The following is a 16,736-nucleotide window of genomic DNA, read 5'->3' on the forward strand; positions in this document are numbered from 1 at the left end:
GAAGAAATTACACTTTGCTACAATGTAAAGTAGTGAGTGTACAGCTTGTATAACAGTGTAAATTTGCTGTCCCCTCAAAATAACTCAACACACAGTCATTAATGTCTAAACCGCTAGCAACAAAAGTGAGTACACCCCTAAGTGAAAATGTCCAAATTGGGCCCAATTAGCCATTTCCCCTTCCCGGTGTCTTGTGACTCGTTAGTGTTACAAGGTATCAGGTGTGAATGGGGAGCAGGTGTGTTATATTTGGTGTTATCGCTCTCACTCTCTCATAGTGGTCACTGGAAGTTCAACATGGCACCTCATGGCTAAGAACTCTCTGAGGATCTGAAAAAAAGAATTGTTGCTCTACATAAAGATGGCCTAGGCTATAAGAAGATTGCCAAGACCATGAAACTTAGTTGCAGCATGGTGGCCAAGACCATACAACGGTTTATCAGGACAAGTTCCACTCAGAACAGGCCTCGCCATGGTCGACCAAAGAAGTTGAGTGCACATGCTCAGCGTCATATCCAGAGGTTGTCTTTGGGAAATAGACATATGAGTGCTGCCAGCATTGCTGCAGATGTTGAAGGGGTGGGGGGCCAGTCTGACAGTGCTCAGACTATACACCGCACACTGCAAATTGGTCTGCATGGCTGTCATCCCAGAAGGAAGCCTCTTCTAAAGATCATGCACAAGAAAGCCCGCAGTTTGCTGAAGACAAGCAGACTAAAGACATGGTTTACTGGAACCATGTCCTGTGGTCTGATGAGACCAAGATAAACTTATTCGGTTCAGCTGGTGTGAAGCGTGTGTGGTAGCAACCAGGTGAGGGGTACAGAGACAAGTGTGTCTTGCCTACAGTCAAGCATGGTAGTGCAAGTGTCATGGTCTGGGGCTGCATGAATGCTGCTGGCAATTGGGAGCTACAGTTCATTGAGGGAACCATGAACGCCAACATGTACTGTGACATACTGAAGCAGAGCATGATCCCCTCCCTTCAGAGACTGGGCCACAGGGCAGTATTCCAACATGATAACGACCCCAAACACACCTCCAAGACGACCACTGCCTTGCTAAAGAAGCTGAGGGTAAAGGTGATGGACTGACCAAGCATGTCTCCAGACCTAAACCCTATTGAGCATCTGTGAGGCATCCTCAAATGGAAGGTGGAGGAGCTCAAGGTCTCTAACATACACCAGCTCCGTGATGTTGTCATGGAGGAGTGGAAGAGGACTCCAGTGGCAACCTGTAAAGCTCTGGTGAACTCCATGCCCAAGAGGGTTAAGGCAGTGCTGGGAAATAATGGTGCTGGGAAATAAACTCCACTCCTTTGGTCTCCGTGACTGTACTCTTCGCTGGTTCTCATCCTACCTATCCCACCGCTCCTTCAGTGTCACTTACAACTCTACTTCCTCCTCTCCTCTTCCTTTTTCCGTTGGGGTCCCCCAAGGTTCTGTTCTTGGACCTCTCCTTTTCTCAATCTACACCACCTCCTTGGGTCAGTTGATTGCCTCCCACGGCTTTAAATATAATCTCTACGCTGATGACACCCAAATCTATCTCTCCACCCCCCAGCTCTCTCCATCTGTCTCCTCACGCATTACCAACTTACTAGCAGACATATCAGCCTGGATGTCACATCACTTTCTCAAACTCAACCTATCCAAAACCGAGCTCATGATATTTCCTCCCTCAGGTGCCACTTCCCCTGATCTCCCTGTCAAGATCAACGGCTCAACTATCAACCCATCTCCCCACGCCAAGGTCCTAGGTGTAATCCTGGACTCTGAACTAACCTTTCGACCCCACATTCTATCACTATCCAAAGCTTGCCGCCTCTGTCTTCGCAACATCTCCAAGATATGCCCCTTCCTAACCAATGACACCACAAAGTTTCTAATCCACTCCCTGGTCATCTCCCGCCTTGACTACTGCAACTCCCTCCTCATTGGTTTACCTCTAAATAGGCTATCCCCACTTCAGTCCATCATGAACGCTGCGGCCAGGCTCATCCACCACACAAACCGCTCAGCGTCTGCTACACCCCTCTGCCAATCCCTCCATTGGCTGCCACTCAGTCACCAAATTAAATTCAAGATACTAACTATAACTTACAAAGCCATCCACAACCTGGCCCCTAGCTACATCTCTAACCTAGTCACAAAATACCAACCTAATCGTTCTCTTCGCTCCTCCCAAGACCTCCTGCTCTCAAACTCCCTTGTCACCTCATCCCATGCTCGCCTCCAGGACTTCTCCAGAGCCTCCCCCATCCTCTGGAATGCTCTACCCCAATCCGTCCGATTTTCTCCTACTTTATCCACTTTCAGACGATCCCTGAAAACTCATCTCTTCAGAGAAGCCTATCTGGCCCCCACCTAACAACTGTACATTTATCTTCTCAATCAGCACATCACCCACAGTTATTACCTCTTGTATCTCTTGACCTTCCCTCTTAGATTGTAAGCTCTAAGGAGCAGGGCCCTCTGATTCCTACTGTATCAAATTGTATTGTATTTGTACTGTCTACCCTCAAGTTGTAAAGCGCTACGTAAACTGTTGGCGCTATATAAATACTGTATAATAATAATATAATAATAATGGTGGCCACACAAAATATTGATACTTTGGACCCAGTTTGGACATTTTCACTTAGGGAGTGTACTAATTTTTGTTGACAGAAGTTTAGACATTAATAGCTGTGTGTTGAGTTGATTTGAGGGGACAGCAAATTTACACTGTTATACAAGCTGTACACTCACTACTTTCCATTGTAGCAAAATTTAATTTCTGCAGTGTTGTCACATGAAAAGATAGAATAAAATATTTACAAAAATGTGAGGGGAGTCCAACCGATCCCGCTCAAACTTCCCCTACTTTTTACTAATGAGGGTTTTTTTCATATTCCATCGTTTGCTCATTTGTTTTCTGATCCCAACTATCGAATGTTATAACATCCAAGAATAAGGATAGCTCCTCTTGCAGGTGTCAAGCGTGTGTGGCAGCAACCTGGCGAGGAGTACAAAGACAAGTGTGTCTTGCCTACAGGGCGGTATTTCAATGTAATAATGGCCCCAAGCACACTTCCAAGATAACCACTGCCTTGCTAAAGAAGCTGAAGGTAAAGGTGATGGACTGGCCAAGCATGTCTCCAGACCTAAACCCTATTAAGCATCTGTGGGGCATCCTCAAAAGGAAGCTGGAGGAGCGCAAGGTCTCTAACATCCACCAGCTCCGAGGGTGCCCAAGAGGGTTAAGGCAGTGCTGGAAAATAATGGTGGCCACACAAAATATTGACACTTTGGGCCCAATTTGGACATTTCACTTTTGTTGCCAGTGGTTTGGACATTAGTGGCGGCGTGTTGAGTTATTTTGAGGGGATAGCAAATTTTACACTCACCAATTTACATTGTAGCAAAGTGTCATTTCTTCAGTGTTGTCACATGAAAAGATATAATAAAATGTGAGGGGTGTACTCACTTTTGTGAGATACTATATATATATATATATATATATATATATATATATATATATATATATATATTTATATACTGCACAGGGCTTTTTTTGTCAGAGAATATTTACAGAAGTGCCAGCGTGAATGAGGCCTAACAGACACATAGAACACCCAGTATAATCACACTTCCAAGTTTGCCAGCTATTGTGTCACGTAGAGTAGATTTGAATGTTGTATGCAGAATTTGAGTTGAGTTGCCCTGGGCAATAAATTCAATGTTTTTGGCCTGCCAGGGCAAAGAGAGCAGTTGAACCCAAACACTGGCCCAAACAATAGAGGTACTGTATACTCTATGCATCTGTCTGACCAAAGTTTAGGACAATGACTATAGAAAATAAAAGGGGTGTAAATAAAAAATTGTGAGGGAAAAAAAAGTCCATGTTTCTTTAGCATAAAGTATGGCAGAATACCATTGTTTCATTGTGTTCTTCTTTCAGACATTTTTACTTAAAGGGGTTGTAAAGGTAAAAATTTTTTCACCTTAATGCATTATATGCATTAAGGTGAAAAAACTTTTGACAATACCGCCGCCCCCAGCCCCCCCGTTTTACTTACCTGACACCTCGAATCTCCGCTGCTCGTTCTCGTCATCTCAATTGCAGCTCAGCCTGGTCGCTGATTGGCTGCAGTGGATGGATTGAAAGCAGCGCAGCCATTGGCTCGCGCTGCTGTCAATCACATCCGATGACGCGGCGCGCCGGGGGGCGGGGCCGAGTGATACAGCGAGCGGCTATAGCCGCCGGCTGTATCACGGGAGCGCGCCCGCAACAACTAACCACCATGCGAGGGAGCTCGCATTAAGGTGGTTATTTCTTGCGGGGAGGAGCTGAAACAGCCGCCGAGGGACCCCAGAAGAGCAGGTTCGGGGCCACTCTGTGCAGAACGAGCTGCACAGTGAAGGTAAGTATGACATGTTTGTTATTTAAAAAAAAAAATAAAATTACCTTTACAACCCCTTTAAGGAACTCAGTTTGCTTACTTAAAAATGTTTTCTTTTAAGAGACTAGTAGGCCTAAAGTGTAACTCCATTTTGCTAAAAAAAAAAAAAAAAGCAATCTCCCAGTCAGCTACATATATTTCAGGGGTTTTAGCAAAGCACTGTCTTGCTATTCGTACTAGTACTTACCCATGGATTCCACCAAGGTGAGCTTCCACCGAGCTGCTTCCTACTTCCTGTGCCTATAGTGGGATGGTCTTCCTTGTATAGTCACATGATTCGTTTTAGGATTGCAATAAGAACTGCTGTAAACAGCAAGGACCAATCACATCAACAGGAAATTACATTTGTGAAGGAGTGCTTTATACAATTATTGTACAGAACACTCTCATACATGGGAATCTGGTTAAACTATATTTGAAATGCTGAATAAACTAGAAATGCATTTTATTTGCACTAAATTACAAAAAGAGTTACGTAGCAATTATACATTAAGCATCAATCTTTAAGTTTAAGTGGAATTCAGGTCAAATAGCTAAATATACAGATTAAATGCCAATACGAAAGCTTTTTTTTAGCTGCCAATGATTTTCTCCAGCATTTCCTGCTGTAGTTTCTATTTTACTTACAAATTCATTCCCCACCCCATACTCTGACTAGACAGTAAAGCAGAACACTAATGACCTTGTCTCTCTGTCACTCTGCTTTCTTCTCCTATCCGCATGTCCCTTGCACTGCAGCACACCTGATTAGCTCCTTATGTTGTTTCTTCCTTCCCATAAGCTCTGCTGTAGAGGGACTGCAAGAGACTGATACCAGGTCATATTCATGTAGGTATGCAGCTGATCCCCGCTAATTGTGATCTATCGGAGCATAGGGCGGGACTGGGCGTGACTGTGAGCGGCAACAAGCGGCAACAAGAAGAGCCGAGCTATGTGTATCTCACCTCCGCCCAGTCACCGAGTCCCTCCGAACTCCGCGGCGCCATATTTAAAACTACACGCTTTGTGTATGTCGGCGGCGATCTGTCCAAGGCAAGCATGTAATCGACACTGGGGGCAAGGCTGCACTGACCACTGGGGAAAGGCTGCACTGACAAACCTGCGCTGACAAGGCTGCACTGGGGCAAAGCTGCACTGACAAGGCTGCACTGACAAGGCTGCACTGGGGCAAAGCTGCACTGACAATTCTTCACTGGGGCAAAGCTGCACTGACAAGGCTGCACTGACAATTCTGCACTGGGGCAAGGCTGCACTGACACTGAAAAGGCTGCAGATGGACACTGATGAGGCTGCATTGATGGGCATTTAAATGTAAGGTTTTTTTCCTTAAACTTCCCTCCTAAACTTGGGGTGCCTGTTATACGCCGGCACGCGTTATACGCCGATAAATACGGTAATTAATGATGTATTGATGATTACAGTGCCATATTACTCTGTGCTTTTTATATCTGCCCAAAGTTCAGCTTTATGTACACATATGTGTTGTTACCATTATTTTCCCTATATATAACAATAACACTAAGCACTTCTTATTAAACTTTACACAAGACTACAGTCCCTGCTGTATCCTATTTGCTGAAATGCAGATCTGATTATTATGCTATATAAATAGCATGCATAGCACTTCTGGACACAAGAGCGGGACTTACGATGCTCTAGGCCATGGATGTCAGCATAATGACCTGTCTCAGCAGTTACGTGCTGTCTTGTGAATACTGACATAGCCTTATTTCTGATCATTTTACATGCTTATCCTCAGGCGTGATGTGTAACAATATCTTCTTCCATTGCTGTACGCTATACTCTGATTCTGCAGAGTTTTAGGATGTACTAAAGCAAGATTACAGACTGCAGCTTTCTAATGCATAAATGCTTGCTGCATATATTTTGATTTCCCAAATTCATTAGCAGCATCAGCATCCACATCATCTTCATTTACTTATCAATACATACAATAACTTGCTGGGCAAATTGTTTTGTTACTATTCTCCTGTATTTGTAACATTTGGAAATATACAAACATATATATATATATATTTATATATATATATATATATATATATATATATATATATATATATATATATATATATATATATATATATATATATATATATATATATATATATTATATAGTGCCTTGCAAAAGTATTCACCCCCTCGGCTTTTTACCTATTTTGTTACATTACAGCCTTTGGTTCAATTTTTTTAATCTGAATTATATGTGATGGATCAGAACACAATAGTCTAAGTTGGTAAAGTAAAATTAGAAAAATATATACATAAAACTATTTTTCAGAAATATAAAACTGATAATTGGCATGTGCGTATGTATTCACCCCCTTTGTTATGAAGCCCATAAAAAGCTCTGGTGCAACCAATTACCTTCAGAAGTCACATAATTAGTGAAATGATGTCCACCTGTGTGCAATCTAAGTGTCACATGATCTGTCATTACATATACACACCTTTTTGAAAGACCACAGAGGCTGCAACACCTATACAAGAGGCACCACTAACCAAACACTGCCATGGAGACCAAGGAACTCTCCAAACAAGTAAGGGACAATGTTGTTGAGAAGTACAGATCAGGGTTAGGTTATAAAAAAAATATCCAAATCTTTGATGATCCCTAGGAGCACCATCAAATCTATCATAACCAAATGGAAAGAACATGACACAACAGCAAACCTGCCAAGAGACAGCCACACACCAAAACTCACGGACTGGGCAAGGAGGGCATTGATCAGAGAGGCAGCACAGAAACCTAAGGTAATCCTGGAGGAGCTGCAGAGTTCCACAGCAGAGACTGGAGTATCTGTACATAGGACGACAATAAGCCGTACACTCCATAGAGTTGGGCTTTATGGCAGAGTGACCAGAAGAAAGTCATTACTTTAAGCAAAAAGCAAAATGGCACGTTTTGAGTTTGGGAAAAGGCATGTGGGAGACTCCCAAAATGTATGGAGGAAGGTGCTCTGGTCTGATGAGACTAAAATTGAACTTTTTGGCCATCAAAGAAAACGCTAGGTCTGGCACAAACCCAAAATATCACATCACCCAAAGAACACCATCCCCACAGTGAAACATGGTGGTGGCAGCATCATGCTGTGGGGATGTTTTTCAGCAGTCAGGACTGGGAAAATGGTTTAGAGTTGAGGGAAAGATGGATGGTAAATACAGGAATATTCTTGAGCAAAATCTGTACCACACTGTGTGTGATTTGAGGCTAGGACGGAGGTTCACCTTCCAGCAGGACAATGACCCAAACACACTGCTAAAGCAACACTTGAGTGGTTTAAGGGGAAACATGTAAATGTGTTGGAATGGCCTGGTCAAAGCCCAGACCTCAATCCAATAGAAAATCTGTGGTCAGACTTATAGATTGCTGTTCACGAGCACAAACCATCCAACTTGAAGGAGCTAGAGCAGTTTTACAAAGAGGAATGGGCAAAAATCACAGTGGTAAGATGTGGAAAGCTTATAGAGTCTTATCCAAAGCGACTTGGAGCTGTGATAGTCGCAAAAGGTGGCTCTACAAAGTATCGACTTTAGGGGGGTTAATAGTTATGCACATTGACTTTTTCTGTTATTTTGTCCTATTTGTTGTTTGCTTCATAATTTAAAAAAAATCTTCAAAGTTGTGGGCATGTTCTGTAGATTAAATGATGCAAATCCTCAAACAATCCATGTTAATTCCAGGTTGTGAGGCAACAAAACATGAAAAATGCCAAGGGGGTGAATATTTTTGCAAGGCACTGTATATATACTATATTACCAAAAGTATTAAGACACCTGCCTTTACACACACATGAACTTAAATGGCATCCCGGTCTTCGTCCGTAGGGTTCAATATTGAGTTGGCCCACCCTTTGCAGCTATAACAGCTTCAACTCTTCTAGGAAAGCTGTCCACAAGGTTTAGGAATGTGTCTATGGGAATTTTTGACCATTCTTCCAGAAGCACATTTGTGAGATCATGCACTGATGTTGGACAAGAAGGCCTGGCTCGCAGTCTCTGCTCTAATTCATATTCATTCCAAAGGTGTTCTATCGGGTTGAGTTCAGAACCCTGTGCAGGCCAGTCAAGTTCCTCTACCCCAAATTCGCTTATCCTTGTCTTTATGGACCTTGTTTGTACACTGGTGAGCAGTCATGTTGGAACAGGAAGGGGCCATCCCCAAACTGTTCCCACAAAGTAGAGAGCATGAAATTGTCCAAAATGTCTTGGTATGCTGACCCCTTAAGAGTCCCCTTTACTGGAACTAAGGGGCCAAGCCCAACCCCTGAAAAACAACCCCACACCATAATCCCCCCTCCACCAAATGATTTGGGCCAGTGCACAAAGCAAGGTCCATAAAGACATGGATAAGTGAGTTTGGGGTGGAGGAACTTGACTGGCCTGCACAGAGTCCTGACAACCCGACAGAACACCTTTGGGATGAATTAGAGTGGAGCCAGACCTTCTCATCCAACATCAGTGCCTGACCTCACAAATGCTCTTCTGGAAGAATGTTCAAACATTCCCATAGACACACTCCTAAACCTTGTGGACGGCCTTCCCAGAAGAGTTGAAACTGTTATAGCTGCAAAGGGTGGGCTATTAAACCCTACAGACTAAGACTGGGATGCCATTAAAGTTTATGTGTGTAAAGGTAGGCGTCCTTATACTTTTGGTAATATAGTGTAAACATTACAAGATATATATCCTCAGAAGCCTGCAATGGAAAAGTAATGCATTGAAAGTTTTCACCTATTCTTGTATTTAATTAAATACGTTTCTATAAAGAAACTGTATATCGAAAGAAAAGGCTAATGCAATCCAGAAAACATTAACGGATATATTACAAAGCAGAGAATCTGACAATCTCCAAACATTCACTGGTGGTGAATCATTTAATGTATATTAAAACATGTTCAACAGGGAGATTCACTTGGAGTAACAGTTTGGCAAATATCACATTCACTGCTATAGCCTCCCTGGCGGTATGATTATGTCAGATTTTTGCATCTCACAGCGGTAGAATTATTTTGCATAGAAATTTGGTGTTTTATATTGTAGGCCTGTAATTCTTAGCAAAAACACACTTAAATCTTTCCACCAAGAGTCTAGTAGATATCCCGGGTATGATGAAGTTTGAAACACAAAATCATAAATTATAATATAATAAATATAAATAATTATAAAAAATAATAATATAATCATAATAAAATTAATTTCCCCACGATTCACTATCACTCAATTCTACAAGTGATTCTAATTTACTATTGCTGTTTTCTAGCTGGTCTAAAACCACTTTTGACGTAAAGGGACACTTTTTGGTTGCTATGGACAATCTCAAGTTTCCAGGCAGAAAGAACAGTATATATCATATAAAACTGCATGCAGGGCATCGGACAAAGCACTGGGGACAAAAAGGATGTAAAATAATTTCATACAGTAATGTAATCTGTAAGATTACACTGTACTGTATGTATTATGATTTTTAATTTCTTTGAATTTGCCACCGGGCTCCGCCCCCGTGTGTCACGACACTCGCAGTGAACAGAGCCTGGCACAGAGAGGCTTCAGGTGGAGGACACAGCCCGCAGACACCGCGGGGGGACATCACAGGTTCCTGGGGTCAAGGTAAGTATACCGCACTAGGATCCTTCAAAGCAATCCCGAGTGTGGCTTGGGGTTACCGCTAATGGTACTGAAATTTAACCCCGAGCCACACTCGGGAAAACCGCTAGGGAGGTTAAAGTAAATATGCCCCCATGTTAGTCCACTCAATGCCCCTCTATGTTCCATGTAATGTCTTGTAAACAGACTTAGCTGGCTTCCCCCAGAGTATTTGTACATTTGTCTACACCCCTTTGTTATATTATTGTATGCTGGAACTTAAATTTCAAGGAGTGTGAGTAAGGCTTCATCAGAAATGGTATACAATGGTCTTTGGTCAGTGAATACACTAGTTTAATTTTTACAGGTTCTAATTTTGAATAATACGTAAAGGGAATTTAACTAGGATTGTGATAGACCTGAGGAAAGCAATGATGTGGATCACATAGCGGGCCATTAAAAATAACTGGTGTAGCCTATTGCAGTGGGAAGGACTTAAAAGGCCATGGTTACATAAAACCAAAGCTACTTACTGTATACAAGACACAAGTCTGTAACCACAAAATATGCTTTTATCATTGTGCGACAAGCAAGATTCTCACAAACAAAACCCTAACCTCTGCACCTGGAGCCCAGAAAGGAGAAAACAATAGTGAGGTGTGGGTGTAGCTAACTTTTGCTGATATTTGGCATGGCCTAAATGAACGCTGTTTAATAAAGTATAAACCTACTCCCAATACACACTGCACAACTATACTGCAGTTCTTGTACCCATAACATCCTCCTTACTAGACCACAAATGAGAGTTTCACAGACACTCATAAACCTAAAGGATTGTCCTTAGAAAAGAAAAAAAAGCATAATATTCACAAAGAACTAACACTTTGTCACTTTGTCTGAGACTACCGTAAAGAACTTCATTAAAATAATCTGAAACTACTTAGCAACCAACTGTTGACACAAAAAACGCTAGGGGGAGATTTACCAAAACTGGTGCACACAGAATCTGTTGCAGCTGTGCATAGTAACTAGGGATGAACCCAATGTTCGGGTCGAACATAACATTATGGGGCGTTCACAGGAAATTAGAGCAAAAAAAAAAAAAGGAAGAAAAATGTTGGTGGTAATGGGAGAAAATATACCTGGAGTGGTTATTGTCTTTGCCCCCATAAATTGTCAGTCAGTGTCTGTGCCCTCTCTACAGTGGTGTTCAGTGTCTGTGCCAAATTTCATTGGTGGTCAGTGTCTGTCACCCCCACCCTTACATTGGTGGCCAGTGTATTTGCCCTCCTTACACTGGTGGTCAGTGTCTCCACCCTCTTTACATTGTTGGTAGTGTCTGTGTCTTAACTTTCCCACTCAGAACCCTTAAATATTTAGTACTTCCATGGACAAAAAAAAAAAATAGTGGCTATCCAGCATTCATCCTTCTGTATAACATGAAGGATATGGTTATCACACTGTAAACAAGAAAGGGCACAGCTTCAAAGACCCCAGTTGCATGATTGTCACCCAATGGAACTCTTTCATCATTTTCAGAATTGCCAGCATCAGCAGCACAAACGTACGCTAGATGTATTCCTAATAGTCACATTAATGACAGTGCTTTCTCCTGCTTCACATACAGTATATACAATATGTATAAAGTCATACTACCTGCCTGCTTATGAATCTACAACAGCAATATGGCAACAAGTAAAACTAAACTTGTCATCTCACTACAATAATAATGGTATTTTCTCTAAAGTAAAAACGAGCAGGATGACAGGGTTCATTTCATAGCTGTTCCTATTGAAAATGCACTTGCTTCTTTGAAGCACCTATGTAGATATTAGCTTCTCCCTATACACCTCTCTTTATTCTCTTTAGCCTTGCTTCTGTACTACAGTCAGAGGGGTTGTACACATGCCACAGATATCTTGCAAATGAACCCCCTACCAAACTCACTAATTGAAGTCAATGGGACTGTACAGCAACTATAAGCCAAATGTTTGACTCACAATTGCAGCATATTAGTCCCAAGAAAGATTTACATATATCTAAAAAAGAACGCAAATGAAAAAGAGGGCATTCAGGAGGTGGGCGAATTGTCTGCTGAAAGCCTGGAAGCCAACACTCTACCATGGATCACTTTTTGAAGTGCAGTAGAGACTGCCGAATGTGTGAGTCCAACATAAAACCTATTTTAGATTCTTTATTTGGATCTTTGAGGATCTTGCAAGCAGTCAGGGATGGCTTGTTTTAGGTATATAGAAATAGTTTAATGTGCATAGTCTGAGCACAGGTGCGTATTAACCACTTTTACTGTCTAGTAACCTTATCTTTAGTAACAGTAAAATCTTGTAAAAAATAATTAATTTCCCAAATCTTTATTTCAACCTTGGCTAGCCACTACTTTTTTTAGTTTGCAGTTTTTTTTTTCCAAGTAAAACAAGCACAGTATTTCTAAACTTTCACTGTAAGTGAAAGCTCCCATTCCTTTTGCTGATCTGGTTGGCTAACTGGAAACCCTCCCGAAATTACCAAACAACGTACACAATTAGTTTTAAAGGAGGGATAACAGAACTAGTGAAATCAGGTGCTTATTTTCAACCTTTAACTTTTCTACTACTAGATATGCATGAACATTACATCCACCACCAATGACAAACTGTTGGCTATCCAATGTTTGTCTCCTACCTATTATATTGTTCTTCTAATGCCGCGTACACACAATCGGACTTTCGGCCCGCAAAAGACCGATGAGAGTTTTTCGTCGGAAAATGCGACCGTGTGTTTGCTTCATCGGACTTTTGCTGGTCGAATTCCAGCCAGCAAAAGATTGAGAGCATGTTCTCAATTTTTCGGTCGGGAAAAGTTCCTATCCGAAAATGCGATTGTCTGTGGCAATTCCGACATGCAAAATTCCTACGCATGCTCGGAAACAATTCGACGCATGCTTGGAAGCATTGAACTTCATTTTCTTGGCTCGTCGTAGTGTTGTACGTCACCGCGTTCTTGAAGGTCGTAAGTTCAGCGAACTTTTGCGTAACCGTGTGTATGCAAGGCAAACTTGAGCGGAATCCCGTGTGAAAAGCAGTCATATCTTTTTCCGACATGAAGTCCAATCGTCTGTACGCGGTATTAGTCTTGCATCATACCATTCTAAACACTGGGAGTTTTTGCTTGGAAAACAAATTGTTTAGAATTGGAAGAGGACCCTGAACTATTATTACCTGTTCTGCCTTTGCTAACAACAGAAGCACCATAAGCAAACAGAGAAGATATTGAAGATGATAAACTCATACATAGAAGGAGATGAATTGCTCTGTTGTTACTTTTGAACAAATTTGAAACAGCAACATTATGTAGCTGCCATTGTTGAAATGTATACTGCTGTCAGCATTACACTCCTCATGGTCCCCAAAATAGTGAAGGTAGGAACATTTTTCATCAGTGTCATTTCACCGCCTCACTTCTTTATAGATGATGATTATTACATTGTTTTAAATAAATAATAATACAATTTACATCCACTTTAAAAAGATTAACCTTTTTCAAGATAAAGGAAAAAACACAACCCATCTCTTCATGACTTGTCTCTGTCCCATGTTGCCGTCTGATTGTATTAGTCTATGTATTGTGAGGGTCTACCTTATTGGATAAAAACTGAAAAGATTGTATGAGTTGGTTCTCATAATTCATAGTTGTTGATAAATCTAAAATAGTTTGCACAGAGATTGTACAATTGGATCATGACATGTGTGTCCAGCTTAACACTATTCTAAATATTGGTATGCATGACTATATATTTGATCATTCTGTGATATTCTTTTACCTTATATGGCCATCTACAGTATTTTCCTTCTTTCATTTTTTGATCATTATGTACTGTAAATACTGTATATACATATATTTGATATATTTCAGATCTTACCTCCAAATGCAGGTCTCATAGAGAAGTCATGTTCATTCACTCTGAGCAGCTGGTCATTTTTACTCCTTCGAAGTTTTGTAAGATCGTGATTCTTTTTATATACATGGCTGCAAACATAAAGCGTAGGTTTTTACTTCACATAGGAAAAATTAAAAACACATACACAAATTGTCATTTATGTAAAGTACAGAGAATCTGGTTTTTGCAATAAATGTACTTGTGAAAATGAAATAGGTGACATTATGGGCATATTTACAAACAGAATTACCAACCTCTGTCCTTCAATGGTTTTAATTCATTTTTGGTATTTAAAGGGTTACATTTTTTCATTTTTTTAAATTTAAAGTGGTTCTAAAGGCTGAAGTTTTTTTAACCTTAATGCATTCTATGCATTAGGTCTAGTCCCCCTTATATTTACCTGAGCCGCTACCCGATCCTCATTGACGTAAGAGATGTCACCAGCACACCATGGATCTCCAAAATAGGTCCAAAGTTTTTTCAGAAATCACATTGTTATAGCAAATAGCATTGTTTCGGAGCCACACATGACCCCTATATATAAGTGGATACTGAGGTGACCACTGACTGGAAATGTGAATAGTCAGAGTAAGAGGTCTCACCAGCCCACCATGGATATCCAAAATGGGTCCAAAGCTTAATTTAGCCATTACATTGGTACAGCAAATAGCAACGTTTTAGAGCCATGCAGGACCCCTTCATCAGGCATGTGACCAGTGACCACACATGCCTGATGTAGGGGTCCTGCATGGCTCTAAAACATTGCTATTTGCTGTATTTACATTTACAAAAAACAATGTAAACCACACCTTTCGTTTGACAATCCACATGATATTCAATGTTATGTATATTTTCATTAGGCAGAAGGATGCTCCTTCTAAAATCTAAATGCAGTATATACATACAACACATTTATGCATACCCCTACTTGATTCAATGGTCACTGAGGGTTCCTGAAAATGAACCAATTGATCCTTTAGAGATTGACATTTTTTGTTTGTGATCTGAGGATAATCCTTAATATATTTCCTCAGGATAGGATCACCGGTAAGGAGGTGCCAGTGTCTACCTAGCGTCTCTTTCACCATATGATGGTTACTTGAGTATGTAGTAACTATCCTCACGGTATCTGTTTGTTGGTTTTATTCCTAAATAGCAGTTCATGTCTATTTTTCTAGCATGCCTTATTATAGGCTTTCTTTAAAGTCGTTTTAGTATAGCCTCTTTCTAGTAATCTTGATCTCAACAGATTAGATTCCTTCTTGAAATTCTCTTCATTGGAGCAGCTTCGCCTAATATGTAAGTATTGTGAGTATGGTATGCTTTTGATTAGTGGTTGGGGGTGGGCACTGGATGCATGGAGTATAGTATTTCCCGCCGTGGGTTTCCTATGCAGTGACATGCCCAGTGTTCCATCCTCCTGTTTAAATATGTCTAGATCGAGAAATGATATAGATCGCGGATCACATTGCATAATAAATTTAAGATTATACGTATTGGTTGCTAGCCTCTCCATAAATCTCAGCAGGTCCAACTCACTAGAGTTCCATACCATAAATTGTGGGGGGGACCTTGATTGTTGGGTTGATCTCCCCAAATATCTACACAGACACACCTGAATACTCCCTGTAACTTGGGGACTATTCCTAAAAGCACCAAAGATAAGAATTTTCAATTGTTCCCTCCGGTTCAGGATCAACCCAAAAAGCAACGTGTCCCCCACAATTTGGATCGGTATACATACAAAGGCAAATAAACAACCAGCTGCAGGTTATCAACCTTTCCTCCCAGTCACTTTCCCAGGTAGAGACTGAGGTCTTGGGCTTAGGCCTAAGTTTTTGTCCGGCTGCACAGGCGGACAATTTTGAGGTGGTCAAAGACCTCAATCTCTTTGCTAGAAAACTAACTTACAAGTACATGTATGATGAAGAAAGGAAAAAGAAAAAACAAGAGATTATTGAACGTGAACAATGGAAAGGGTTTACAGTAAGAGATTTTATGGCCCTGAAAGATCTTATGGATCTATTATGGACGAAAACCATGCAGCCAGGGGGGGGTCTGCAGAGGGGGGGTCTGCCGGATATACAACCGGGCGTTTTCCCTGAAGCACAGTCCCCTATGGAGACTCCAAAATTTCAGAAGAAATCTACAAATGTTCCCCCCTTGAAAACTAATCCCAATATTTGAACATTTCTGTCCCAGGTTACATTGGATATCAAAAAATTTTACTTTAGGCCCCCTGGTGACAATAATATCACTTTTGAGCAGCAGCTGGAATTAAACCAACTACAAAAGAATAGGGACATTACCATTAAAATGGCAGATAAAGGTGGGAACGTAGTAGTGATGGACACAAGTGGCTATCAGGAAATGTGTCTGTCAGGATCTTGGTAGGAGACCGAGTTGCTGAGAGGGCTCCCCTTGCGGCCGAGTGCAGCACAACCCTGAAGATGACACAGGGATGCGGTGCTCACAGAAGCACGGGTTGCCTGGAAGTAGGAGCCGGTGTTGGTGGCTTGATAGAGCAAAGTCACTGGAGGCAACATGCTTAAAGTCCAAGGAGGGGACCAATGGAAGTCCAATAGGAAATCAGAAGCCAGGCCAGAGGGTCAAACACAGTAAAGCAGTCCGAGAATCTAAGCAACAAGTCCAGGTACAGGAGACAGAGGAATGCGGAGTGCGTTTAGCCAGGCCGGGGTCAGATGCAGGAAGCAGGCAGGAAGAGTCAGAAGCAAGCCGGTGGGTAAGCCAGGA

The 16,736-nt window shown here is 41.4% G+C and overlaps 1 protein-coding gene across 1 annotated transcript in view; it reads right to left on the minus strand.

Annotated features, from left to right (window-relative positions):
• The window catches only part of GABRR2 (gamma-aminobutyric acid type A receptor subunit rho2), a 147,689-nt gene that overhangs the window by 87,472 nt on the left and 43,481 nt on the right, over window positions 1-16,736 (minus strand). The window contains exon 2 of the mRNA XM_073626926.1: window positions 13,965-14,071. Within this exon, the coding sequence (XP_073483027.1) occupies window positions 13,965-14,071 (107 nt within the window). The remainder of the gene's footprint in view (window positions 1-13,964; window positions 14,072-16,736) is intronic.

Source organism: Aquarana catesbeiana, linkage group LG04 (assembly GCF_042186555.1).
Source record: "Aquarana catesbeiana isolate 2022-GZ linkage group LG04, ASM4218655v1, whole genome shotgun sequence".
In the NCBI taxonomy this organism is placed as follows: domain Eukaryota; kingdom Metazoa; phylum Chordata; class Amphibia; order Anura; family Ranidae; genus Aquarana; species Aquarana catesbeiana.